The following is a 26,852-nucleotide window of genomic DNA, read 5'->3' as shown; positions in this document are numbered from 1 at the left end:
ATTCCCAGTTCCAACATTTACTGGCTGTATGACTTTAGACAAGTTATTTTCTTTCTCTATGCCTCAGTTTTCTTATCTGTAAAATGGGAATGCTGACAATATCTACCTCATAGGATGCTGTGAGGAATTACTACCTGTGGAACATGTAGCACAGTTACTGACATCTGGTTATCATCACCAAATTGTATTTATCATCATTAATTTATTACTTAATACTTACTGAATGTCTATGGATATGTTAGAAATTGTGCTAGGCCTTAGGAATATAAGACAGAGTTTATGACCTTAAAAAGACTTCATAGCCTATTGAGGCAGACCAAGAAAAACCAACTAAAAAAGGACAGTGTCTCACGCAGAAGCACGCATGCACAGGGTGTGGGGAAGTTTGCTGAGAGATGCCAGGAAAGATTCATGGTAGGAGATAAGTCTTGACTTGAGTCTCATAGGACATGTAGGAATGAGCTTGAGGAACGATGGGATTCCCATACTGAAATTGCCCAGGTCATTCTGGTCAGGCACAATTCTTAGCTTCTTTTTTGTTGGCAACTGCTGTAGAAGTCAGAGGTGGGTGAGGATTGGCTACTCTTAAACTTTTTTATTATGTTGTAATGAAAGCCAGTTTCAGTTCCAATTCTGCTACACATAGAGGTATTTTATTAAAAACAAAACACCAACCATTGGCAGGCACAGCTCAAACAGCCTGTTCTGTAAGTGCCATGAAGTGCTAACTCTCTATCCTTTTAGGTGTTCTGATCTTGCTGAAAGGTTCACTACAGGTAGCCACGATGACATTGCAGGGGCAGGATTCTACTACCCTTATAGTTAGCATCAGGGAACAAGAAATATTCCTAAATCAAAGGCTGCAAAAGCCTTGGGCATTATCCCTAATGGTGCAACCTGGTTGCACCTGGCAACCAGGTTATTATCTGGCCTGGTTATTATCTTAATTTTTAAAGTCAAGTTTATCAAATTCACCTTTTTAGTATATAATTATCTGAATTTTGACAAATGTGTACTGTCATATAACCACCACTATAATAAAATTAAAGGACAATTCCCTTATCTTCCAAAATTCCCTCATGCCTCCCACTTTTTTGTGTGCTCCCTACATATATGTATTTCTGTATCTATACATACATACACACACACACACAGGCAGATATGTGATATGTATATCATAGGGAATTTTGTTCATGACTTTTTTTGTTTGTTTTTGTGTGTGTGTGTATGGGGGGTGTATAGGCCAGGAAATCAAGCCCAGGTCTCTGCATGGGGTAGACCACTAAACTACCCATGTATCCTTCCCTCATGGCCCTTTAAAGTCAGTCCCTACTACCACACCAACTTTCTGTCAACTACTGATTTATTTTCTGTTTCTGCTGTATTGCCTTTTCCAGAATGCCATAGAAATGAAATCATATGGTATGTAGGCTTTTGAATCTGGTTTGTTATATTTTGCAAAATAATTTGAGATTCATTCTTTTTTATTGCTGAATAACCTGCCATTGTATGAATGGATGTACCACAGTTTATTTCAACAGTCAAAAGATATTGGGTTGTTTCCAGTTTTGTGTGATTTTGAATAAAACTGCTGTAAACATTCATGAACAGGTTTTTCTGTGAATTTAAGTTTTCATTATATTCTAGGTAAAGACTTCGAAGTAGATTGTTGGGTTATATGGTAGTGCATGTTTAATTTTATAAGAAATTTCCAAGCTGTTTTCTGAGAAGGGCTACACCAATTTGCTTTCCCACCAGCAATCTACAAGGGTTTCAGTTGCTCTGCATTCTCACCAGCACTTAATATTGTAAGTTTTTTGTTGTTGCTTTTGTTTTTAAAACTTTAGTCATTCTAACAGCTGTACTATACCACTGTATCTCAATGTGGTTTAATTTTCATGTGATTTTAATTTACATTTTCCTAATACTAATGATGTTAAGCATATTTTCATGTGCATATTTTCCATCTGTTTACCTCTAGTGAAGTGTCTGTTCACATCTTTTTTTTTTATTTTAGTTTACATACTTTTATTTTTAGAAACCTGCATGATATATATATATTTTTCCCTTAAAAACAATGCCTCTGCTCCAAATAAATCAAGGTCAAAATAAATGAAGGGAGATGATATTGGTCCCAGTTGTCAAATTTCTGATGTATGGATGAAAGCAACAGCCAGTTATGATCACAGGTGACAGATCCAAAGTAATTGCTAAGTTTGTTAACTTTCTCCATTTCTAAGCCATCCTTAAAGAAAATCATACTTGGGATGACACTATCCTCATGGTAGTCCAGGGGAACAACTATATCATCTAGATTCATGTTTTCACTAATAAAGAACTGACAGTTTTTGAAATTAACAAGGATGTACTTGACCTGTTCTGTAGCTCTTGTCATAGAAGATTTTATTCTTTCTGGTCTCAGTTCTTCAAGTTTGCTTTTGATTAATTTCATATAATCTTCCAGGTATTTCTTATAGGTTTCTTTTGTGAAGCTAGTTTCCTGCAGGTGATGTTTCACAGCAACATCAACACCAGTGATGACTATGCTTTCAGTGCCTTCACCCTGGGGCCCTTGCGGAGGCAGTTCTCCAGTGAGCAGGTCATAAATGCTATCCTTTGTCCTACTGACCATCTTCCCCTCCGCCTCCAGGTACAGTGGGTCCACGATCTCCCAAATTTTGTAAATACCAGAGAACATCTCATCATGGCTGATGAGGCCCAGGCAGATGATCATGATGGCAGCTGGAGGGAGAAAAGTTCAGAGTGCAGTGCTGTCAGAGCGGCACTTGGTGGGGAGGAGAGCTGGGGCAAAGCTGTTCACATCTTTTGCTTAATTTTTTTAAGGGATGGTTTGTTCTTTTCACTGAGTTTTGAGAGTTCTTTATATATTCTGGATACAAGTCCTTTATCAGATAAGTGTTTTGCAAATATTTTCTCTTAATCTTAGACTTACTTTTCCATCTTCTTAACAACAGTTTTCAAAGAATGGTTTTAATTTTGATGAATTTACCTTTTCTTTTATGGATGGTGCACTTAGTGTTGCACCTGTTCTCGTTTGCAAGCTGCCAGAATGTGATATACCAGAATTGGAATGGCTTTTAAAAAAGGAATGTAATAACTTACAAGTTTATAGTTCTAAGAAAGTGAAAGTGTCCAAATTAAGGCACCAACAAGAGGTTACCTTCACTCAAGAAAGGCCCATGGGTCAGAGCACCTCTGTTGGCTGGGTAGCCATGTCACGGGCATCTGCTGGCGCCTAGCTCCTGGGTTTTGTTGCTTTCAGCCTCTGTTCCTGTGGGGGTTCCTCACATTGCTTCTCTGGGGTTGGCTTTCATCTCTTGGCTCCCCTTGGCTCTCCCCAGGTTCCGGTTTCCTTAACATCTCGGGGGAAGGCACATGGCACCATCTACTGGGCTCAAGCATCTCCAAACATCTGTTTCTGTTCCCTCTGTCAGCTCTGTCATTTCTTACTCTCTCCAAAATCTTTCATCTTTTAAAATATTTCAGTACATGGATCAAAATCCACCTGAAATGGGTGCAGTCACATCTCTATCTAATCAAAAGTTCACACCCACAATTAGGTGTGTCACATTTCCATGGAGATAATCTGATCAAAAGTTTCCAACCTATATTACTGAATTATTGTGGTTGCTTTCACAAGATGGAATCAGGATTAAAACATGGCTTCTCTGGGGTACACAATACTTTTCAAGCAGACACAAGAACTCTCTGCCTAAATGAGAACACAAGGATTTTCTCCTGTGTTTTCTTCTAGCTGTTTTGTAATTGTTAAGTTTTACATTCAGGACTATGATCCATTTTGAGTTAAGTTTTGCATATATATGCTCTATTCTTATAACTTGTTCATACACGGAAATTCAAATATCTTGATTATGCTTTGTTTTCACTGGTAGGTGCTCATCCTAACATTAATCTTGCAGAGTAACAACTACTATCACCACTAAAAATCCAGTTCTGACATTCATCTGCCATTTGGGAAAATGTATTGTTTTGATCAAGATACCATTAAGGGAGCCCTGGTTGCAGCCCCCTCTGGAATGTGACCTTCAAAATATAATGAAAGTTGACTAACCATGTAGTGGGATTCACAACTAGTGCAACTCATTGCTACAGTGGTTGAAATTTAAACTAAGCAGCAAACACATAAAACCAAGCCACCTAAGCTAAAATATTTTAAAAGTAAATTACAGTCATTATGACTCCAGACAATGGAAGACCATGTGCAAAAGCATGAAGGCATGAATTGAGGATGGTTCTGAGGAATCACAATTTACAAAGGAATTACAAGTAGTTCCTCTGGGCTGCACATAGATTACATAACAGACGCACGAGGTGAGGCTGGGAAAATGGGGCAAGGCTACATCACCATGGGCTATGGAGGCCATAAAAAGAATTTAGACCCATTTTAGAAAACATTGGGGGTGTTAGGAACATTTTAAGAGGTGAAATGATATAATAGATTTGAGTTTGGCAGGATCACTCTGGTATAATGTAAAGGTTGGAATGATGTTGGAGAAGAGAAGCAGCTAGAAGCACAGACTCTAGTTAGGATATTATTACAAACTGGAGGTGAGAGCTTGTGAAATCCTGCAGTAAGTGGCAGAGAGGATACAAACACTATTTTAGGGAACTATTTTCCTCTCCCCAGATGATTAAAGATAAAGGAGAAATTAAGATAGTCACCAGAGAATGTCAAATTCAAATAAAGTTTTTTTTCTTTTTAAATTCTAGCATGTTGATGCTGACCTTAACATGACTTTGGCATTAAGGTTTCCCGCAAACACTGCTGATTACACAGCAGGATGGTTGATTTTTAGAAAGTGCAAACTTAGGATCCCAACAGTGACAGGCAGTTACTGTTGAATCTACTTAGAGCTCTCCTGATGGTGGAAGAAATCAGCTGATAAAGTGACATTTTTGGCATCTTGGACTCAATGGTAACTTAAATTTCTTCTTCTAAAGTTCAAATAGAAAAAAAAATCCTCAACATTTTTTAATGGTGCCACCATGTCTCTGATCTTGTGGGGGTGTCCTCTGCCTTACATGCTTCAAACTGGGAAAGGGGCTGCTTGGTGATTAAATGTAACCTGCAGTACCAATGGCAAAATGTCAAATGCTCTTCAGATGGATCCTTTAACACAAAACCTGCTGGATTTGAGAACATTTTTTGGTTTGAACTTTAACAATATTAAATGGAAATATGGGCTATGGATTTAAAAAATATTTTGGGGAACAAGCCACATTTTTGAAATCTTAAGTTGTTCTGGATTTCTTGCTAACATTCTCCATTATTTTTTTGTCTGTTTCATCTTGCTCTCTTATTACAGTGGCTTTTTGGCTATAATTACCAGAGACAGTTCTTCATCACATAGCTAAATATGATGACAAGGATGATGTATACCAGATACAATCTGTAACTTTTATTAATGTGTTTATCCTGTAAGTGGACTGCCGTGTGAAAACAGAATTTCCAAACCAATTTATTTTTCTTTAATGCCCAACAGATTTTGCTTGGGGAAACAGTGTTTACTTATCTGGGTGCAGTTTCAAACAAGCTAATATTCAAGAATCAACGAAGGTTTTCATTTTTTTTTTTTTTTTTTTTTTAACATTGGCAGGCATCGGGAATCAAACCCAGATCTCTGGCATGGCAGGCAAGAACTCTGCCACTGAGCCACCACAGCCTGCTCTCAATCAAGTTTTTAATGAGCACCTAATAGGTAATCAGACTTTGTGAGATTCTGGGGGCATAACAATAAACAAAGCATTCCTGGTTTCCACCTTCCAGGTGCTAAGTTACCACCTTCAACAGTCATACAGAGCACTTAGCAGTCTCCTCTGTTACAGCATCATTGTGCTGTATTGCACTGTATTGTGTGTGCTTGTTAATGTGACAAAGAATAAAGAATGTCAACATTCACTATCTGAGCCACACATGGAGTATTCTGCCTAATTTTATGTACCATACTTAGAAAAGAACAAAGACAAACTGGAGCATATTCATAAGAAAGCAACTTAAAATCTTGAAATCATTTTATATGCGGTGAAGAAATTTAATTTAGGAAGAATAAATATATTTCAATTTTTCTGTAAAAATTAAAGAAAGATAATTCTGCATCCAGTATTCAAAAATCTGAGTCTTTTTTGTCATTCATTCCCCAAATGACCTTCTTCTGGTTTTTAAGTGCCACTTCCTCTTTTGAAAGTTATATTGAAAGAGATAGAGCAATGGGTGCTTCAGTACTGTAGAGCTTCTCATAAAGTTAATAAATAATGACTAAAACATGTTCAGAATAGTATTGCTAAGATGTACAAAAATAAAAAAGGCAGAATAGAGGTTAAAGATTTAAAAGATTTTACTCAAACGTGTTGAAAATATCCCACTTGGAATTAACTACACTACAAAAGCAGATAATTCTGAATGTAGAACACGTCTTGTACCAGCACAATCAATAGCAGAAATTCTGGGAGTTGTGATACTAATTAACTTGCTGTTCTCTTTATTTTTCTGTGAAACCCAGGTAACAGGGGTATCAGAATTTTACTAGGGTTTGTTTTTTTCTTAGGTCTATTCCATTTATCTATTCATAGAAAACACCTGATTTATTTCACTGTCAGCTTATATAAATAAATGAAGAAAATAATAAAATAATAAAAAATAAATAGGAATAGAAATACTGTTGGGTAAAATAGATTCCAAATCTGCAATGCTATTTCTCATGCTCCACTCACAAGATGCTCAGAAGCAATAAATTTACTCATTGGACAAGACAATGAAGAATGAAAAAAAAGCAAGCGGCATACAAAAGAAGTGCCATCAACAATACATTATTAATCAGGCTTTGCCTGGTCATACCTAAAAAATATTTAAGTTTTAACTGGAGTCTAAGTGCATTTCAAAGGCCAACTCATGAACCCAAGTCCTGTGAGTTTTCACATTTTTAAAAACCTAAATCAAGTATAGACTTAGAAAGAAAAGAAAATACTCTATCAACTTTAATAACGTCCCACAGAAGAAAATGTATTCCTATGTACTTTCTGATCCTGAAGTTTCAAAGTATACATATACTGGCTGTCTATTTGACATTGTAAAACTTTAGATGTTTAATGAGCATCTCAAACTTAACACTTCCAAAATGGAATTTTTGATTCACCTCTTCTAAGCTGAGCAGAATATTCTACACTGCAGGAGAAGAAACAAGAGTACAAGAATATAGCATCTCTGAAACTATTTTCTTGAGTTATTATTTAACTTCATTTCTTAAATTGGATTTTAAGTTCCTTAAAGGAAGGGATCATGGCTCTTGCTTCAGCAGTTTTGCTTCCTGACTAGTAGAGTAACTTAAAAAATCTATCCATTACAATAAAGTAACCATAATCGCAAAGCTACCACTTTTGAGTACTCCTTATGTGACAAGCATTATGCTAATTATATATTATTTCATTTATAAAATCTCTGTAAGTTAGGAATTATTGTTTCCATTTTTAAGATGGAGAAATTTAGGATTAGTAATATTAATTAAATGACACGATAACATAGTCAAAATGTAAAAATTTAAAAATGTTTTACACGAGGAAGAACAAAGGAATGTCAATAATGCAGAGTGTTGAAAACAGATGTAATTAATTTTTTAAAACTTTAACTTATGTGTGAGACTAAAGTGAAAGATGTTTATTTGGTACTAAATTTATATTTTGACTAGTGCATTTCCTAATATAACTTATGTGGACAGCTTAATTGAACACCATAAGTACATGGAACCTTGAGTAGGGCATGAGATTTTGTAGGTTTGTCCAGAGTGATGCCTGGATAAATCCCAGAAGGATTTGAACAGTGAATAAAAAAGTATTTGCAAAGTCCCCTTGGGGAAATGGTGAGAAAGGGGGAAAATTCAACTTCCCCAAGTGGAGAATTCTTGATATTCTCATAAGTAGTGGGGACAACCAAAGCAATAGGTTGAGCCCCCAATCTTGGGGTTTGTTCATGTGAAACTTAACCCTGCAAAGGACAGGCTAAGCCTACTTAAAATTAGGCCTAAGAGTCATCTCCAAGAGAACCTCTTTTGTTGCTCAGATGTGGCTTCTCTCTCTCAGCCAACACAACAAGCAAACTCACTGCTCTTCCCCTCTCTACGTGGGACATGACTCCCAGGGGTGTGGACCTTCTTGGCAACGTGAGACAGAAATCCTACTGGAACTCAGCACCAAAACCTTCTCAACTGAAAGGGGGAAGAGAGAAATGAGACACAATAAAGTGTCAATGGCTGAGAGATTCTAGATAGAGTCGAGAAGTTATCCTGGAGGTTATTCTTATGCATTAAATAGATATCACCTTTTTAGTTAAGGTGTAACAGAGAGGCTGGAGGGAACTGCCTGAAAATGTAGAGCTGTGTTCCAGTAGCCACGTTTCTAGAAGATGATTGTATAATGATATAGCTTTCACAATGTGACTGTGATTGTGAAAACTTGTGTCTGATGTTCCTTTTATCTACCTTATCAATAGATGAGTAAAACATATTGGTTAAAAATAAATAAATAATAGGGGAACAAATGTTAAAGTAAATTTAGTAGATTGAAATGCTAGTGATCAATGAAAGGGAGGAATAAGGGGTGTGGTATGTATGAATTTTTTTGTTTTCTTTTTATTTCTTTTTCTGAATTGATGCAAATGTTCTAAGAAGTGATCATGATGATGAATATACAATGATGTGATAAAAAAAGAATGTTCATATTGTATGTTGATTGGTTTTATTAGTAAAAATTAAAAAAACAAAAACCAATAAAAAGTGTTATTATACTCTAAAAAAAAAAGATAACATAGTCAACTTACAAAGACATTCAAAACCAGGTCTTCCTGATTTCATAGGCCTTGTAAGTCTTATTCACCACATTTACAATATAGTATGTGCTCAAAAACTTTAAGAGTGACTGAGTAACACTAAAAATTGCTTCTAGTGTAGAAAAAGAACAACTTCAATAACAACAACAACAAAATGGTGATACGCTTCAGAAATAAGCAAATGATTTATGAATCACAGCGCATTTAAATCACAATATCCTGTGCATGACTGTGTCGTACCTGACTTCCAGATGTAAGACCAGCAGGCAGCGGTCCGCCATGTCCTGGAAAGACCTGGCAAGTTCACTCAGAGTCTGCATGATCTGTTCTGACACTGGTGGGAGATCCATGTTCATGTGGCTCTCTTGACCAGGAGACAGCACTGTAAAAAGGGGTGAGAACAAAACACCAATAATTTCACGAGATGCCGACAGAGTTGTTTAAAGTGACATATTATCTTGTTGCTCATCGTGTTGTTTTACCAATTGGCTAATGCTAGTGTTGGCAGCATTAGAAGTCTAAGACATGATAAAATATTTCTGTATCTGATTAAACATGGAAGCCTAGCTGATTGTTTTAAATCAATTCAGAGAACGACAGAGGCAGAACCTCAGGGTTGGAAGTGACCTTAACAGTCATGTTTGTGGCTGTTGCACATCTGTCAAGTGGCTGGCCAGCTTCAGGTTGCACACACATGCAAAGGCTTGTGAACGGAAATTCAATACCATTTAGGGAGCCTATTCCATCTCCGAAAGATTCTGACCATCTTGAATCAAATCAATATCTGTCTTCTAATAACTTCTAGTCACTGGCCCTAATTCTACCTAACTTTGCAGTCAGAGCAAACTTAATCATTCTCATATGTGTGAGCTCATCAAGTATTGAAGACAGCTATTTTGTCTTACGTGAAGTCATCTCTTTACAAAGATAACTGTCCCCTGTTCTTCTACCATTCTTCAGATGATTTGATTGAATCAATTTACAGTTCTAATAATTTACTGAGAAGACATTTCTAAAACATTTGGATCTATTTTTAGATCTTCCTTGAAATGGAGGAGTTGGTATTAAACATAAAAAACAAAGAGTGATCTTATCTATATAGAAAGAATTGTCATTTTTCCTGTTTTATTTCATTTTTATAAAGTATTTTTATTGACAAATATTCACACAAACACAGTCCATACATGATCTTTTTTTAGAACATCTGCAATACTCCAGAAAAAGAAACAAAAAGAAAATAGAAAAAACTCATACATCCCATACCCCTCACCTCTCCCTTCTCATTGACCACTAGTATTTCCATCTACCCAATTTATTTTACCTCTACCCCCCTGTTATTTATTTATTTATTTATTTATTTTTAATCCTCCAATTTTTTTTTTTACTCATCTGTCCATATTCTAGATAAAAGGAGCATCAGACACAAGGTTTTCAGAATCAGACAGTCACACTGTAAAAGTTTTTTTTTTTAATTAATTAACGGAAAAAAAGAAATTAACCCAACATTTAGAAATCATACCATTCTACATATGCAATCAGTAATTCTTAACATCATCACATAGATGTATGATCATCGTTTCTTAGTACATTTGCATCGGTTTAGAAGAACTAGTAATACAACAGAAAAAGATATAGAATGTTAATATAGAGAAAAGAAATAAAAGTAATAATAATAGTAAAAAACAAACAAACAAACAAACAAAAAAAAACCCTATAGCTCAGATGCAGCTTCATTCAGTGTTTTAACATGATTACTTTTACAATTAGGTATTATTGTGCTGTCCATTTTTGAGTTTTTGTATCTAGTCCTGTTGCACAGTCTGTATCCCTTCAGCTCCAATTACCCATTATCTTACCCTGTTTCTAACTCCTGCTGGACTCTGTTACCAATGACATATTCCAAGTTTATTCTCGAATGTCCGTTCACATCAGTGGGACCATACAGTATTTGTCCTTTAGTTTTTGGCTGGACTCACTCAGCATAATGTTCTCTAGGTCCATCCATGTTATTACATGCTTCATAAGTTTATCCTGTCTTAAAGCTGCATAATATTCCATCGTATGTATATACCACAGTTTGTTTAGCCATTCTTCTGTTGATGGACATTTTGGCTGTTTCCATCTCTTTGCAATTGTAAATAACGCTGCTATAAACATTGGTGTGCCAATGTCAGTTTGTGTCTTTGCCCTTAAGTCCTTTGAGTAGATACCCAGCAATGGTATTGCTGGGTCGTATGGCAATTCTATATTCAGCTTTTTGAGGAACCGCCAAACTGCCTTCCACAGTGGTTGCACCATTTGACATTCCCACCAACAGTGGATAAGTGTGCCTCTTTCTCCGCATCCTCTCCAGCACTTGTCATTTATATTTATACAATTGTCTTCAAGAATCAAGGCTATTGGAACACAGATCAACACTTCAGGTACTTACCCCTAGCCACTCCAATACACCATAAACTAAAAAGGGATATCTATATAATGCATAAGAATAACCTCCAGGATAACCTCTCAACTCTGTTTGAAATCTCTCAGACACTGAAACTTTATTTTGTCTCATTTTTCTCTTTTGGTCAAGGTTTTCTCAATCCCTTGATGCTGGATTCGGCTCACCCCAGGAATCCTGTACCATGTTGCCAGGGAGATTTACACCCTTGGGAGCCATATTTCACATAGGAGGGAGGGCAGTGAGTTCACCTGCCGAGTTGGCTTAGAGAGAGGCTACATCTGCACAACAAAAGAGGTTCTGTGCATCTCCCTAGTTTTAGATGCCCTAAAGCCTAATCTTTTTGGGGTAGTGTGGGGGAGTGGAGTGTAATGTGCTGCCTTCTAACTGTAAAGCAAATTGAGTTTACAGCCAACTAAAAGCCCTATAAAAGGTACTTTTGGAAACTTTATAAATCTACTTTCTATATTTTTTCCAATTAAAAAAATATTTAACAGGACTTGGATGTTTTCTTCAGGAAAATACTGAATAGCAAAAATGTGAACTACTTTTGTATACCTCTAGACTTCTGTTTTATTCCTAGTTTTCCACAATTTCTCAGAGATTGCCAACAATAATCTATCATTCTCATTTAAAAATTCTATTGGTTCTCTAGAACCTTTGAAGCTGGCTTTGAACCCTATCTCTACCACTTACTATGTGACCAAGAGTGGGTTACTTAAATTCTCTCTGCCTCAGTTTCTTCTACAAGTTGAGGATATCTGTACCTACATCATGGGATTCATGGAAGAGTTGAATTGGTTAATTAAGGCAAAACAGAACAGTACCACATAAAACTCACTCAATCTTAATGAAAATAATAAATATAACCAATTATTATTATTCTTTAGATTATGTTTTATCCAGGTAAAGAGTCTTAAGCTTATATATAGAAAAAGAGCTTAAAAATAGCTCCATCTATCTTGAAAATCAATGTCCGTTTATCAATATTTTTTGCTTTTCTGTGTGAAAATCACTTTCCCAATCAGAGTATACACATGTTCTTTGGAAGAAGGGTTTTCTGGATTTAGGGCACATGTGATTTGGTGAGGTACCACTGATTAACTAAGAAAGTAATCACTGTATAGTCATCATTTGGCTATAGCAGTGTTTATAGTTATGGGGTTTCAATGGTGTATCTATTCCAAGACTTTGCGAAGTCCAGAGAAGGGTCCAGATGGACAGTCCAGACATATAAGTTTTCCTCCATGGAACCAGACTCTAATAAATTAAAATGACATGACAAACATAAAAAAAATGACTGTTGCTCAAAGGAACTGATGTATAAGGATGAAGGAAGGGAATGGAGCTAAGTAGATTTTAAATTATTATCAGCCTTGACATCATACAAGATACTCAATAACTCTGCAAGAGACTGGCTGTGTGACATTGCATTCTCTTTCTAATGTCAACATTATTCATGTTTGATTGCAAGGTGTGGTTGCTGCCTTTTAATGTTTTTGTTTGGCAGGCCAGATGAAAGCAACTATAAGTAACACTTTCATTACATTTTGAAGGATTTTAGGGCCTCAAGCCCCTGGATTTCTTTGTTGTGTGACACTAATTGACATGGAGAACTTTCTATGTATCAGTGAAAACAGGTAGAAATCAGATTTGGAAGCCCCTCCTGCTGTCCATGGCCCAAAGCTGTATTAATTTACCAAACTCTACTGAAGGCATTCTGTACAAATTCTACCAAGAAACTTAAAAATTCCCTTTTCCTATTATAGACATATGTAATTTCATCATGTGCAGAACTGGCTACTGCCAAACTGCAAATTAATTAAAAACAACAACAACAAATCCAAGCAGTTAAATTAAAAACTAGATTAGCTGCCAGGTTAAAACTTGCCACGTTTGAGGTAAAAGTACTTTAGAATAGTAGCACACTGTACTGTATATTTTACTTGACTGTAATCTATAGCAAAATATAACATTTTATTAAAGCAACACAAAAAATTATACCCAGAGCTCTACTGAAAAGCTGGCCTGTGAATTTCTGAGGGCTCATGAAAATTTATGAAGTTTTCTTAACAAAAAGGAATACATTGAGAAAAGAAAGGATAAGCATGGCAAACAAAGACAACCAAAAACAATTATCTAGGTCTTAAAAGCCAAATGGAAATCTACAAAAAAAGTAATGCCAACAGAATCTGCTTGTGAGATTACAATCAAGAAATGAGGCTACTGGACTCACACATGCAATTTGTACACACCCTTTTAAAGGCAACATGGGTGAATATTTCTTTCAGGGACTGCTCTTTATATTAGCACAGTCCACATAAATTACGGACTTTAAAAATATTAGTTCTTGATCAATTTATTAAGACATGCATTTTGAGTTGCTTTCCTAACACTAGAGGTGGGTCATATCAGATCGTTTGTAAAATCTTTGTTCCTCTTATAACCATTGCATAAAAACACACATCATGGAGGCTCCTAGCTAGCCGTTTGTAGCAATACTGTAACTATGGCTTTCTGTATTAAATTGATTGGTTAATATAAGGAAGCTGAACCAATGGAAATTTCCAATCCCCTTTGTCCTTGCTCACACCACTGTAGACTCAAGAAACTTAAATGTTTGCATTCCCAATCTTGTTTGTAGCTAGCAGTAGCCATGTGTCACAATAAGCCACAAACAGAGTCTTCTGTGGCTTCTGGGAAGGCTTTTATTTTTTCTGATAACAGGAGGGACCCAAGGCTGGGCTACCCCTTTTTCAGTTTCCCCCCTTTTCCTGATTTGAATGTAGTACCTGAAGCTTCAGCAACCATCTTGCCACAGAAAGTGAAAGATCAAGAATCAGAGAAATGCTAGTCTAAATGTGTTGAACTATTGACTAATACCAGTATTCAGACTTCTTAGTATATTAGGAAAATAAACACCTATTTTTTGAGCCATATATTTAAAATGTTTTAAAAATAACTTCATCATCAAATTAAATTCTAGTGTTTTTAGCCCCTGAAATTTTAAATTCTGATACCATATTCTGAGATTAAATCCTTTTCTTCTTCTAGCTCTCTTATATCCTTGTTTCCATTTTATGTTGTATTCAGCTTTATCATTCCTTCATTTTCTCCTGGTGTGTTAGGTCCCTCTTAGGGCCCTCAGCATGGACTGCATGGATGATCCCTGAGCTACTACTTTTTTCACCAAAAACCTAAACTCTCTTTAATCAGATTCTTTCACTATAACTGCCCTAAAACTTGAACTAATCCTGGGTCAGTTCTACAATTCATTTTCTTTGGCAGGAAAGCAAAACAAACAAACAAAAACTAGTGCAGATTGTGATAACTAAAAATGTCTGGACTTAAAAATTTTTTATTTATTTACTTTTTTACATAGGCAGGCACTGGGAATTAAACCCGGGTCTCCAGCATGGCAGGCGAGAGAGAACCCTGCCTGCTGAGCCACCGTGGCCCTCTCAATGTCTTGATTTTAATCTCAGGAATAGCTACTAATGAATCTTTTCACTAGTGCTTGGTTAGCTCCTTTCCCTTTCTTAGGAAATTTTCAAATTCATGCTGCTTTTCTCAGGCCCTTTGTCCAGGCAACTCCCCATTACTCATCTCCTGAGGACCTCAGATTCTTATTAAGATTTAAAAAGTATTGTCAGCATTTGCTTTCTCCACAGACGCACCTTCTATTAACTCTTCAATGTGCTGTAATCTGATTTCTGCCTTCATCTATTTTCTGAAAAGTTATTCTGATAATGGTTACCGATGATATCCTAATTGCTAAATCCATTGGAGGCTTTTCAGTTCTAATTTAGTAAAGGCTCTCTGCTACGTTTGACAACACTGGCCATTCCCTTCTTGAAATTCTTTCTTCTTTTAGCTTATACAGTATTATTTTCCTCTGTGTGTCCTTTTACCTTTCTGACCTTTCCTTCATAGTTTCCTTCACTGGATGTTTGACTTTTGGCCCACCCACAGCTGCTGCTCTTCTCTACTGGTCTTCCTTACATTCCACTCTATATGTTCTTTCTGAGCAGCACATCCATTTTCATGGTTTTCACTATTAGTTATGAATTGCTGAATCCTAAATCCCTCCACAAAGCAAGAGATTCATTTTGGCCATCTGTATGCAAAATATTTCTACCTATGTGTTCAAAATTAAACTCATTATCTTCCTTCAGCATCTGCTCTTTTTCCTGAATTTCCTTTCTACAGTGGCCTATCAATCTAGGCATATAAGCTGCAAATACGATATTAAACTTTGAATCTTTCTTTTCCCTCAGTCTTCTTGTCAAAGACTAATTTCTGCCAATTTTAGTTATTCAATGCTCTCTTAATATATTTTCTTTTTTTCTGTAGTTACTGCCACTTATTTGGTTCATCCCTTTATCCCTATGGGCACTGCAATGGCTTCTGACTGAGGTCTTTGTCTCATGCCTGGTCCCTACCTTAATTTAGAACCTCTGTATTTCTCTAAATAAATTGAGCTAGATAAATCAAGTTATTTATCTAAGAAACACAAATTTGACCATGATAGCTTCTTGTTTAAATAATTTCAGGGTTTTCTATTGTTTAAAAGATCAAATCCAAGTTCCTTAACAAGGCTTTCTATAATTTTGTGCTTCTTTCCATCTCTCCAGTTTCTCTCCACCTCTCATTTTTCCTTTCCCTCTTCAATTTATCCCCTCCCCTCCCTTGGCTCTTTAAACCATCAGTCTTTTAAAGCAAATCCTCTAAATACATTCTGCTGTTTCATGATTCCATACCTTTGATGGCTCTTATTCCTCCTTCAAAACCATTCATGCTTTATCTGACTCAGAAAGTCTTTCCTGACCTCCCAGGCAGGGTCGGCTTTTTTTTTTTTTTAAACACAGTTCTGTTATCATATTCTTTTGACATTATCTGCTTATCAGTATGTCTCCCAGCCATGTCATTAACTCCTTCAGGGCATGGATTATATTTTATTTATTCTCCCATTTTCAAAATCAGCAGAGTAACTGGAGGCATTATAGAGGTTCAATCAATGCTTTTTGAATTAAAGTGAACAAATGATTTAATTGACCAACATAAGATGACAAAGAATTTATATAATAACACATTGACAAAGATCAGGAAAGAGAAGAGATAACTTTCCATTTACAACTATAACCGTCTTAGTTTCTTGGGAATATTCTAGGGACAGAGTGGGGTTGGGAAAGTAGTTCATTAGAGCTGGTTTTCTGGGTTATCCAGGAACCTTGTAGAAATACAACTTAAAGTACTTCTGGTCAATTTCTACTTTCCTAATGAGATATGTTGCCTTTAGCAGTCACTTTAATTTCACGAGTAGTCAGTACACCTTGCCATAGCCAAGATAGCTGGCTCTTTCCTACTGACATAAAATCCCTGGTATATTAAATACCCAACACCTTCAAGGAAAGCCAACATGCTAGCTGTCATGGAGAAGCAATCAGCCTAGGACATCAGGATGTCTCAAGTGATTCCACATCCTAATATTAATCAGACTGAAATCTGTTTAGGTCTTAAAATTAGTCAAAATTGGACTCATTCAGATCCAGAAGAGCATCTGTTTTCAAGGATGCAGCTGCTACACTTTCAATGGCAACTTACAGTGACTTCTTTAATTGATTCATGTGAGGATGTCCTTGTGCATCTGCAATATTATCTAAAATTGTTACAATATTAGCTTCGACTGGTATCAGCTGTCATGAAAGTGATAAATTGAAAAGGGAAAGGATGGTTCTCAAGGCAGGAAAAGAAAGGTTAACCCCATGAATTCAAACTTTTAGGCAATAATAAAAGACTGAGAAGAATGGACCCATGACATTTTCTCACTGGAAACATTTTAGAAGATCAAACTTTAGTACAAGAGGGGTCATGGGTGGTTCAGTGGTAGAATGGTCACCTTCCATGTGGGAGACAAGGGTTTGATTCCGGAACCATGCAACCAAAAACAAAAACTAATAAACAAACAAACTTTAGAACAAGACTTATTTCTGAATCTTCTTCCTATCTGTACAGAGAAATGAGACACACAATATAAATGATGTCTGCTTAAGCCAGGGTTAAAACTATTTAATATTTTCATAATATTAAACTATTTAATATTTTAATAATTAATTTAGAAAATTCTAATAATAACACCCTTCCAACTCTTAGAGCAAAGTGTTACTAGGTCTTGAGATTAATTTTTAGATCCTTGGATATTGTTACCTGGTTGATTACCTTTAATAAAAACAGGAGTGCTGATTAGACCTGTGACATCAAGAATTCATGGGGTTTATAGAGTCAGATGGGGCCTGTGGCAGTAGATCTTCCATCAAGTTGCTTTCCTCCCTTTAAATGCCTCTAGGATACTATAACATTAAGCCTAACATTGGCTAGGGATTTCAGAGAGTTACACTCTGTAATACACAGTTCCAAGTTGGAGTCTTAGTGCCAGCCAGTTCTATTTTCAGCTTTCTTAATTTCTTTGCATCATTATCTGTACTTGTCATTCATTCCCTTGAATTGTTTGCAAACATATACTTGTGCCTTGTACATAGTAGGCCCTTAATAAGTGTTTGCTAAATTATTTCTTTGTTATAATAGTGGCTTCTGGAATGGATGTGATTTTAATATAAAGTATCAACTGTTTTTATTAGGATTTAATTTGAATTTTCTTAGGATAGAGATGCCTTTCCTCTTTATTTAAGCCAATTACTCCAAACTAAAATTTCACGGTGACTCTTTTGATCAGACTCTTTTTCCCAAGACATTCTTTCCAATATGTAGCTATTCTCTGCAATGATAGCTGGATAAATAAAAAATACTCAGTATAATCCTTTAGCTGGAAAATGCTTTGTAAAGTCTTCAGTAGCTAAAAAACTGTTTGGTATAATCACTTCACTCAAGCATCCTTGAATTATTTGAAGCATAAAAAGCTCTGTTGAAATAGTTTGCTGTTGGTCTAATCTCAATGAAAAGAAAACTTACTCTCTGTTCGCAGAAGCCCTCTCACGCTGCCTGCAGGAATGAAACATCAAATGAACTAATATTAGCACCTTCTTCCACTTGAAGGATAAGATTAAAGGCCTGAATGGTCAACAAACAAGGGCCTATCAGGGAACAGGATATGCTGGCCAAACAAAATGAAGCAAGCCACCGTTATTCAATTTTAATGAATCCTGTGATTATTTTTTTTACTTTAACAAAGGGGATTTATTAAGTTACAAGTTACAATTCTAAGGCCATGAACATGTCCAAATTAAGGCACCAACAAGAGGATACTCTGAGGAAAGGCTGTTGGCATCCAGGGTTCGTCTATCACATGGGAGGGCACATAGAGACATTTGCTGGTCCTTCAAGCCACAATGTCTCTGTTTTTCTCAGTTGTCCAAAATGTCTCTCCCTTAAAGGACTTTAACAAGTGAATTAAGACCCATCTTTTTTTTTTTTTTTTTAACTTTTTTATTTTATAGTATAACATATAAACAAAGAAAAGAAATAAAAAAGGAACAGTTTTCAAAGCACTCTTCAACAAGTAGTTAGCAGTACAGATCCCAGAGTTTGTCATGGGCTACCATATGATCCTCTCAGATTTTTCCTTCTAGATCCTCCAGAATATAAGAGGCTAGAAGGCATAAATATGTTTTTTATCACCACAGTCAACTTTTTTCTTTCTTTTTTCAGAAAAGTAACACACACACATACACACACACACACACACACACATATAAAAGCAATAAATTTCAAAGCATAGCACCACAATTAGTTGTAGAACAAATTTCAGAGTTTGACATGGGTTACAATTCCACAATTTTAGGTTTTTACTTCTAGCTGTTCTAATGAATCCTGTGATTTTTTTCTTTGTTTTTCAAAACTTTTTTCTCTGCTTTCTTCTGGACCTTTGCCATTTCTTTTTCTGTTTGGAGTTATAAAAGCCCAAGCTACCCTTACCATTCCAAACTGGTCTCGGAAAGTTTTTCCTCCAGTTCCTTGATGATGCATCTACAATAAACTTACCTTCTCACCGAGATAAAGAAAATTGTTTCTCTGATGTGGGATCAGGTGGGCCTGACCATTTAAGACCATGTTTCTTAACGGTAATACCAACAGCTCATAGCTTCAGTAACTATTAACATTTCATTGATTTAGTCACTCTTTCCCACCTTCCAACCAATCTATTACCTATTTAAATTCTTTTGCAATGTTGCTATATAAAGATGGTCTTAATAGAAAGATGTTTGGTAGATTCTCTTCATTTTATGAAGCAATGTTTCTCCTGCTTCTAAATAATAACCATCTCTTCCCATCACAAGAATTCCCCAGAAATTTTGGCATTAAGCTAGAAAAGTCAATTGATTTTGAAAACCAAAGTGCTCATTCAGATTGTTCCTTGATTAACAGGATTCTGATTGCAAAGGATTAGGAAATAGTACACCTTATTTCAGAATAGATTCTGTACACAGATACACATGTGTACCAGCTCTGTAAATAGAGCCTCCTCCGTGAGACAAAACAACCAACCAATGAACCCATGTATATATAAACAGCTGGGTAGTAGGAATTCCCAGCCTTTTCACAGCTGTCTCAGGAAGGGAGCTCTATTTTGTCCACTCCTATAGGGGATGTAGGAAAATGGAAAGGACTTTTTGAAAATCAAGGTGGGAAAAAGTAGAAGAAATTCATTACCAGGCAGATAAAAAGAAGAGAGCATAGTGGTAGAATTGGACGACAGGGGAAGGTGTCTTATTTACATTTGCTTCTCTAGGGTCTAGCAGGGTACCCAACTGATAATACATATTCAAAAACAAACAAAAAACCCTTCCTGAATATGGAGTGGACTTTATATGTGGGTGCAGGAGGTAGAGACCTACTTTGCTTTCTGTGTTACTATTTGTTATTTAAATGATCATGTGCTTACACCTTTGCTCACCATTAGTTATAAGACTATGGCCATTATAAAATTCTTAGTGTCCTTTAGAACACCCCATCTTCTTCTCTACTTTTTTTCTCCCTGATAAAATCAGAATTCTCTGATATTATCTTAACTAGGTAGTAACTCTTCGAGGAAGAAAAGATGCACCTGTTTTATTCACTTCCCAGCCTAATGTCTTAGATGTTCAATGAAATTTGTTTGATAATGTATTATTATGCACACCCCAAAGTCTCTTATAAAGAAAATGAACTTAATTTAAAATATGTTGCTTAAGAATAATTTTCATCTCTCTGAAGCCCTACTCTTTCCCTCGTTTCCCAGATGAATATAATGTATTCTTTCATTTTTTATTACCTTTACAATCTTGAAGAAATTTCTTAACAACTCTAAGCCTGATTCTCATTTATACACTCAGAGAGTTGTTGCAAAGGCCAAATGAGGTCATGTGGAACTTAATACTGTGCCTGACACAAAGTGAACTCTAGTAACACTTCACAACTCTCTTACAGCCTTAGCACATTCCATATTGCACTATATTTGCCTGCAGGATCACCTATGAGACTGTGAGATCTGTGGTAACAAAAGCAATAACTTATTCTTTTTTGGCATTTCTCAGAGTATATAGCTATTCCTTACACTTAGCAGACACCCAGTAAATTCTTGCTGAATTTCATCTTTAAGTTAAGGAAAAAGCAAAGCATTATCTATCTTCTTCATTATATCTCCACAATGTCTTTAATCTAGTACCTTCTAAATAGTTCATTAGACTGGAACGTTATTCTACTTCAGGGCAAGAAATTAGAGCTCTGGCAAGGCTGAGCATCTGAAATTGAAGCACTATTCCAAACATCAAACTATACAGAAAAAACAAAATAGATTAATGCAAGGCCCATTCTGAAGCACAAAACAAAAATAAGAAGCAAGGTAAAAATGGATACTCGTTCCTTTAGGCTACCATGATGTAAGAGGCCAATTCTGAGCCAAAAGAATACACTATACACAACACAATTCCATGGAGGGAAAATCACATCTAGTTACTCACAAAATAGGGCTTCATGGTATGGTAGTTTGGAGCTGCATGTACCCCAGAAAACATGTTCTTAAATTTAATACACTCCTAAGAACCCACTGTAAATAGGACTTTTTGATGAGGTATTTCAATGCGAGTGTGTCCCACCTCAATCAGGATGGGTCTGAATCTTATTACTGGAGTCCTTTATAAGCAGAATGAAATTCAGACACAGAGAGCTAAAGCCACAGAGAGAGCAGCCAGAAGCTGAACATCAACGGAACCTGGAAGAGAAGGGAGAGACCAGGAGACACCATGATGAACATGGCCTTGTGCCAAGCTGAGGACCAAGGATGGCTGGCAGCCAGCCCCAGAATGCCACGGTCTTTGCGGAGAAAGCATTGCCTTGATGATATCTTGATTCAGACTTTTTCTTAGCCTCAAAACTACGAGCAAATAAATTCTCATTATTTAAGCCAATCGTTTGCATGTTATTTGCTTGAGCAGCCCAGGAAACCCAAAACAGATGCTAGTAAGTGCTGAGCAAGCCCCAAGTCTTCCAAATCATTTACCTATATACAGTGCAAACCAGAACAGATATATGATTTTTATACCTGTGAGGGACAGTAAGGCCATCAGTATCTTTCAGTTCTGGGGAAAAACATTAAGATTGAGCTTCCCTTTATTTCAAGTCATTGTCCCCAAGGCTTGGTAAAAACCTAATCATCAACTAAAAAGAAGTGCGGCATGGCTAATTCAGCTTCTGCCAGGTATGAAAGAGAAATGGAGGTGGAGATGGAGGTGCAAGCTAATGAACAGTTTCTGTCCTTCTGTTCAAAAGCATTATTTGTGGAGCTGTATCTGATTTCCATGGTCTTTGTAAGCTGTTTGTATTTCTACAAAATCTTGCATCTTAATGTGTTTACAAATACTTCACCAGATATTTTGGAGAACTAAGTGGTGAAGATTAAAATTTTAAGAGAATTGTAGAAGGAAAAATATTTCAAAGCAAGGAGATAACATTTATCCATGTATTCAAGTAGGAACATTCTAGCTTTAGTATATATAAATCTCCCAAACAGCCCTAAGGAAAGTGTTTTACACTGGATGAAATGGAAGCATTAGGTCTATTTACAACTGGAAAACCTGAACCAAACAGAAATAAAACATGTTTTTCAATATTACACAAACAAGTGACACAAATATGGGCAGAACGAAAGGAGTTAATTTGAAAGTTCTTAATGGAGACCCTCCTCAATTTAACTTCTTTCAGTCGCCTTTTTTTCATGAGTTTCCTTTAGGGCAGCTGCATCATTCATAAATTTGGACTCGAGTTGAGAAATAATCATTAACTTCTCGACTGTGAGCTGGTATAATCTCATTTGTACCTTCATAACCCCAGTGTCTTAGTTTTCTAGTCTGCAATGATAAATACCACATAACGAGTTAGTTTAAATAATAGGAATTTATTCACTCATGGTTTCAGAAACCAGAGTCCAAATTAAGGTGTTGCCTAGGTTTCCTTTTTCATAGGATCAGTAACATTTTAGCTGGCCAACATTCTTTGAGTTCTTTAGCTTTCCTGTTACATGGTAATATTGTCTCCCTTTTCTTCCAGATAGCATTGACTTCTGGCTTCCAGCTCCTCCCTGTGGCTTTTTCTGACTAAGGCTGAATTTCTTCTGTTTATAAAAGACTCCAGAAAACTGCATTAAGGCCCACCCTCATTACATGGGGCCATCCTTAATTAAAATAACAAGAGATCCTGTTTACAATGGCTTCACATAGTAGGGATTTGTTTAGGATTAAAAACGTGCTTGTTGGGGTATATAACTCAACCTATCACATTGTGGTAGTTTGAAGCTGCATGTATTCCAGAAAGACACGTTCTTAAATTTAATTCATTCCTGTGGGCTTGGACTGATTGTAAGTAGAATCTTTTGGTGAGAGAGAGGGAGGAAGGGAGGGAGTAAGGGAGAGAGGGAGGGAGGGAGGGAGGGAAGGAGGGAGATAGGGAAGGAGGGAGGGAGGGCCCAGAAGATTCAAGGATTGCCAGCAGACAGTTTTAGGAAGAAAGCATCTTTGCCTTGATTTGGAGATTCTCACAGCCTCAAACTGTAAGCTAATAAATTCCCATTATTTAAAGCCAACCCATTTCATAGTCTCTGCTTTAAGTAGCTTAGGAAACTAAAACACACATCCAGCATGTAATGCAGCTTGTGGAGCCAGTAGGGAAGTATCAATAAGAAGTAGTAAATTAGAAGACGCCCTTTGGAGGAAGACACACCTGAGTTTAAATTACTTTATCATGCATTCTCTGGGTGACCACGGTCATGTGAATGAACTTCTCTAAAGTAGATTCCTCACCTGTAAATTGGGGATAAATATATCCACCTCACAGGGTTATTCTAAGGAGTAAATGGAAAAATTAAAAGGCTTACAATAGTGTTTGTCACACAAGTACTTAGTACATGGCAATTGCCATTATTAATACTACTGCTATTACACTATTATTATTTCTTCAGTAAAGATGTGTGGGATGAATAAATAACAAAAATCCAGTATCCTCCATTTACAACATTATGTATGCATTGGAACATTTAGACTAGCTTCACAGCATTTGGTGGCAACATCTGATGAGCTACTGTGATTACAGAGCTGAACAGGCAGAATCCTAGAAGCACTGATCACTCTGGTCCCATTGCTATGTAGACAGCACGTAAAAAACTGATTTGGAAGACAGAGATGACCCTGCCAATAAGCACAAAGACAATAACTGTGACTAGCTGTGTAGTTGATGGGGACTCCCTTTAAAGCATGATGGCAGTAAGAAATATAGGTAATTAACTTGGTAAAACATAGGGCAGGACTTGCAGGTGTAAATATTGCTACAAGAATTTCTACATAGTGAGGATGAGTGTAGCCACTTCTCCAGTGTGTGGTAAAGACACCAGTTAAGTACCTCCTCTTAAATCTCTCATGTTACGTACTCCCTATGCAGGCCAAATTGAAGAACTGGTGCTATACACATATTGATTAATGCCCGGTGAAGGTTAATAATATATGGACATATTTCTGTCTTCTTACATTAGTAACACATGAATACTGTTCTCACATCCATTCTGGTCTTGCCACATAATCCATAGAATAATGAACAGTTTGGACAAATGCTTCCAGAATCTAGTTGCCCCCAAAACAAGGGATTAATAATTTTTTTATGCCACTTAGGGGTAAGCCACATAGAAAAGCAGTAGTTATCTAAAAGTTGATGATACAATTTCAGGATACTGTCTCAAAATAACTTTCTTTCCCTAATTAAAATAATAAATTGTATTCATACTAACTATGAATCTGATTCTCCAACCCACAGGAACATTTCTGTTGGGCTGACTACCTATGCTTAGCCCCAGAAAATAGTGATTAATTTCTAACTTGGCCACTTACTAACTGAATGATCCTGGGAAAATGATTAAACCTGTGAATAGGAGCAATAACAGTTCCCCTCTCAGAGGGCCACTGTAAGGCTTCAATGAGTTAAAACACATACAGTGTTAGGTCAGTGCTTGGCACATAGTAATTGCTCAGTATATCTAAGTTATTACCGTTGGGCCTCCTAGTAGGAACCCTGGCTGACTGAGACTCCCAGATATAGCCTCTTATTCACACATGCATGCGCGCGTGCGCGCGCACACACACACACACAACCACAACACCACCTTGCAAAAAATCTGAAAGCTGTGGATTTATTCACATGACTAATGGAAAGAAAGGAAATCATATATTGATATATTTAGACATTTACAATATGTAAACTCATGACATTTTTAACTTAAAATAAGGAATCATGAAAGTATGAGAACACCTCAGGATTTGGGGAACGTTCAAATAAAGATAATGCAGAGAAAAAAGGGACCAAGGGTGGTAGGTTTAAATATTATCTTTTCATCTAAAAGAGAGAGCCTTACTTTCTCCAGAGTTTCTGATTTAATAAAAGATGAGGCGTTTCAGGCAGGCTTAGGGTATGTGATAGTTTGGTGGGAAGGCTCAGAAGCACTTTGGGGAGAAGAAAAGAAGTATTTTTGACATTATTATGAGGGAAGAATGACAGGGATCTCTCTTTTCAAGGAAAGGATGTCTGTGGAGCATAGCCTTTAGCAGAGTAAATTTAGGAGTTATCTTAGAATATTCAACAAAGTCTCAAAATTGTTCATGCCTTTGAGAGATCAGGTTTGCCTTACTGAAACAGGGCCGGAAAAATCATGTTTATATTTATATTCTGAATGAGCATTTATTTTACGCTTTTTCCTCCTACCAAAGGCACCATGAGGAGAGAAGAGGAAGAATTTAGATGTGTTTTCATGTGGCGTGAGAAAGGGAGTAATGCTTATGAATCTTTATTAGCTACTGCTGTTACCTATCAAATTTTGAATGAGAAATGATAGAAGTTGTGTTATTTTCACCAGAAAAGATAGAAACTGTGTTTTAAGTTTTTTAAATTAAAAAACACTGACAAGTCGGGCCTTCTATTAAGGTTTAAAACAGCAAATCTGGCTTATTTTGGAAAGATGCTTTTTTTGTATTTTCTACTATAGAAGTCTCATTATTTGATTTACTTTCTTGAGAATATATTCCCGTTCACATTACTCAGCCTATATTGGCTGTAGAAAAGTGAAGAATGAGAAAATACCCTGTGCCCTTCCCTGCTGTCAACTCAGCATCATCCCCAGCCTTTTTCCTGAAAGCACAGGAATTACAGACATACACACTGGCATAGGAACTCCTTGTCAACAGGATTTTGGGTTCAGATTCTGCCAAAGAGAGGCACTTCCAAAAGATGTAGAAGGGGACAAGAAAAGGAAGGCAGTATTTTCTTCTTGCAGTGGCAGAAAGACACTTGGGCAGATGGCAAATAAGAGGTTTTCAGCAGCTTCCAAAAGACCTCTTGCAGACAGCGGCTTCCTCACTCCTGATTTCCTGAAAGCCAACAACTAGTTTCCTTGCTCTTTGTTTCCATTCAACTGTTTTTTTCTAAGTCCTTCCATCAATGTTTTAAGCATCTAATTCCATGTATTAAATTCCTTTTTGCTTGAAATACTTAAAGTGGAGTCTGTTTTCCTGACTGAGTTTTCATGCATACAATCTTCTACTCCTGAGATATTTCTGAACTACACAAGTCAAACAGTAAACATTTGGAGCAGAAGTGGGGTACTCTTTAATGGAATTTTATAACCCTTAAGGTAAGGGTCAAAATGTGCTCTGCTGAGTTCCTAAATATGCCCACCTCTTCCACTCTCCATTCTTTACAGCTTGCCCTCCCCTACTTCAATCAGAGAAGCTCCACTTTTGTTATCCATTAAGTTTTGACAGTATAATCCTGCTGGAAGAAAAGTTTCTGCTATTTTTTTAAAAAAGCTATTTCTAAACCACTGTCCTTAAAGAGGAAGGATTCGGTTACAGGCAAACTCCTGCTGTACTTCACTCTCCAGTTGCCAGCCAAAATAGGGATACAAGTCAAATATTTAAATTATGACACAGCTCCTATAGACCAAAGATGAGTGGCAGGAAAATCTACATAAATAATTTTTACTTGAACCAGATGTCACCTTCCTCTTTACCATTTTAGTTA

General features: G+C 36.5%; 1 protein-coding gene across 1 annotated transcript in view; it reads right to left on the bottom strand.

Moving 5' to 3' along the window:
* Window positions 1–26,852, bottom strand: part of EXOC4 (exocyst complex component 4) — a 970,332-nt gene that overhangs the window by 58,519 nt on the left and 884,961 nt on the right. The window contains exon 15 of the mRNA XM_077136146.1: window positions 9,101–9,242. Within this exon, the coding sequence (XP_076992261.1) occupies window positions 9,101–9,242 (142 nt within the window). The remainder of the gene's footprint in view (window positions 1–9,100; window positions 9,243–26,852) is intronic.

The sequence above is a fragment of the Tamandua tetradactyla genome, chromosome 1 (assembly GCF_023851605.1).
Source record: "Tamandua tetradactyla isolate mTamTet1 chromosome 1, mTamTet1.pri, whole genome shotgun sequence".
NCBI classification, from domain to species: Eukaryota; Metazoa; Chordata; class Mammalia; order Pilosa; family Myrmecophagidae; genus Tamandua; species Tamandua tetradactyla.
This window is presented reverse-complemented; position numbering and strand designations above follow the sequence as displayed.